Source organism: Vanessa atalanta, chromosome 3 (assembly GCF_905147765.1).
Source record: "Vanessa atalanta chromosome 3, ilVanAtal1.2, whole genome shotgun sequence".
In the NCBI taxonomy this organism is placed as follows: Eukaryota; Metazoa; Arthropoda; class Insecta; order Lepidoptera; family Nymphalidae; genus Vanessa; species Vanessa atalanta.
The window spans coordinates 2,626,506-2,629,454 of NC_061873.1; the positions used below are offsets into that span (position 1 = coordinate 2,626,506).

Consider the following 2,949-nt stretch of genomic DNA (forward strand, 5'->3'; position numbering starts at 1 on the left):
TAATACAGAGCAAACATGAACTTCAAGAAAGACATGGGCTACTTTTTATGCCTGACAACCAAACCCTAAAACATGAGCGAATCTGCGGGCAAAAACTAGAACTATAATAAATTATTAGATTTTTTATATAAAGAATCAATAAATTATATGTTTAATATTATACAATCGAGTTAAAATTGTAAACTATTACGACTGGTCATTCCGTTAATATTTTATTGCTTGCCAAGATAAATAAATATGGTTTGAACTAATCATGCTGAAGTCCAACGTAAAACGCGTATAGTAGTAAGTTTATTTAAATGGGATGTCGTGGTAATTATTTAATTATACAATAATTGTTTGGTATTAATGCCAAGTGCCTTAAGCTACAATTAAAAATCGAATTAAATTATTTAAAAAATATATCATATCATTATTTATTCGAATATGTTTTAAACTAATTAAAATGTTTATTTTTAACAAGTTTCGTATGTAGTTAAATATTTACATGGTTTATTATTATAAAATGTGTCATGAATTATTATTTGTTATCAGCAACTCGAGCCTGCTTCCAAGAGTAGAATAAGAGTCTTAGACTTATACAGAAGAAATATTCATCACAATTAGTTTAGAAACGAATTGAGAAACATTAATTTCTATACAATAATTATTATTATCGATGTTTGAGTAATATGTAAGTTTCTGAACATTAGTCGAAAATATAAATAATTAATCTAGTACTTGAACAATAATCATCATTTAAAAATATATTCAAGATCCAAATATGTGAAGGTAAATGTATAAAATTATTCACATTGTTTAAATTCTAGACTTTGTCTTGTGACCAAGTTTTTTATTCGGTACTTAGTTATGATTCTGTCGAGGTTTTAACATAGACAGAGGTACCCTCATGCATTCGCAATGACTTTGGATGTATGTATATTTCGGTTCATCAACGATGTAACAAGATATATTGGATTAAAAACCATGTCATATTATACAACAGTTTGAAACTTCCTACTGAATTGATTATGTTATATATGTATATGTTTAAGGTGAACGGGTATATATTTATGTTTGAACTAAATAAAACGATGTAGGTGTATATAAAGAGGTCGTTTAATTTAATACATAGATACATATATGTAAAAAAATATTATTATTTACAAGGCAGTTTCGAATAAGTCTAAAACTAAGTCACCTTATGAAGGCTTTGTCGTTATTTACCAGTAGTTGATGGGGGTGGAGTGCACGCCATAGCTCGCGTAGTATGGAGACGCGTAGTAGGGAGAGGCGTAAGTGCGAGCGCCGATAAGAGCGGGAGCAGAGGCAGCATAGATTGCGGGTGAGGAGTAGGTACGGGTGGCTACAAGAGGAGCAGAGGCAGCGTACACGGTGGGAGAGGAGTAAGTGTGAGCAGATACTACAGCGGGAGCTGAGGCAGCGTATACTGAATGACCAGCGTATTGACGGGCAGCCACGACTGTAGGCGCTGAGGCAGCGTACACTGCAGGGGTGTAGGTACGAGAGGCTACAACCGCTGGGGCAGCGGCAGCGTAGACAGCAGGAGCGGCATATGTACGAGCCGCAACAACAGCAGGAGCAGAGGCGACAACGGCAGGTGTGGCGATGGTGCGTGCAGCAACAACAGCTGGGGCAACAGCGGCTACAGCGGGAGCAGCAGCTACCACGGGTGTGGCAACAACAGCGGGGTCCTTGCGTACGACAGCGTTGAAACCGTTCACGTCATCGGCTGTGTAGTCCACGGTACGCTTGGTGCCGTCGGACTCGAGGAGCGAGTACTGTCCTTGAACGTTGCCGCCGACGCGGGTCTCGACCTGGCTCTTGAAGTCGCCAGTGTAGGGATCCGCCACGTCGTATGCGAAGCTCGTGTAGTCGGCGTCTGCTCGCGCTACTGGCACCACTGAGCAGTGGGCCACGGCCACCAGGGCGAGTACTACAACCAACTGCAAAAAAATATCTTATATTATTTTATTGTTAAAAATATATTACATGCTTAAATGACTTTAAAATTAAATAATTTATCTCAAAGGACATTTAAATAATTATTTTTAATATTTAATTAGCTCTATTTAAGATAAACTATGTAATCATAACAAAAGTTGTCACTTGCACGCATTATTAAATAAAAACCATTTGATTTAATTTAATATTTCGTGAAATTAGATTACTATTGAAACAAATACAGATTACTGAAGCAATACGCGATAATGATATTGGGAATACGCACCTTAGCTGCCATTGCTTCTTAGACAAGTGAATCTCGTGGAGTGAGTACTGAGCTATCCGACTTGGAGCTTATATATGGATCGCACACACGAGGGCGTGTCGTTTGCGCATGGACACTTATAGTTGATATTTAAAAACACTAATGTATTCGATGGATCCGGAAACGCAAGGCCGTGATATGGAAAGCATAAAGAAATGACTCGTATCATTATTATTTTATTAACGTCATTCGTCTTCGTCATACTTTTATATGTCTCGTTTCTCATAAACTGTATCAGAAAAGTTCTGTTATATCTTAGTAATCGTATAGCTAGTCAAAATTTTTTCGATATTTAATTATATTTTTGTATAAATTTTTCGTGATCAAAATGTCACCGGCTTTCATGTTTATATATTTATTTCACCTTGTCACATCTAGATTGTTTTAAACATTCTACGAAAATAATTCATGTTTAATGTAAGAGTTTAACGTTATCCATTTTTGTGTAATTTTATGATAAGCAGATCAAGATACCATTGTCTGCCAAACTTGGCGGCTGGATATGGCGTTCTCTGATAAAAAATATAACATTTTCGTTTTTAGCTTTCGTATTTATTTTCATATCACGTACGAGCGGTTTGTAAGCACACAGTCGTGACACAGTACGTCTAATTTTTATATCTACAAAAATATATTTCGTCAACTAGAACTTATAACATTTACCTTGTTAAGTTATACGA

At 36.2% G+C, this 2,949-nt stretch overlaps 1 protein-coding gene across 1 annotated transcript; it reads right to left on the minus strand.

Annotated features, from left to right (window-relative positions):
- Window positions 1–1,080: 1,080 nt before the first annotated feature.
- LOC125077362 (cuticle protein 19.8-like) lies at window positions 1,081–2,292 on the minus strand. Its single transcript, XM_047689286.1, has 2 exons — window positions 2,231–2,292; window positions 1,081–1,946 (listed from the first exon to the last, which is right to left on the minus strand). The coding sequence occupies exons 1-2, from the start codon at window positions 2,240–2,242 to the stop codon at window positions 1,203–1,205; spliced, it is 756 nt and encodes a 251-aa protein (XP_047545242.1). The 5' UTR covers window positions 2,243–2,292; the 3' UTR covers window positions 1,081–1,202.
- Window positions 2,293–2,949: the final 657 nt, after the last annotated feature.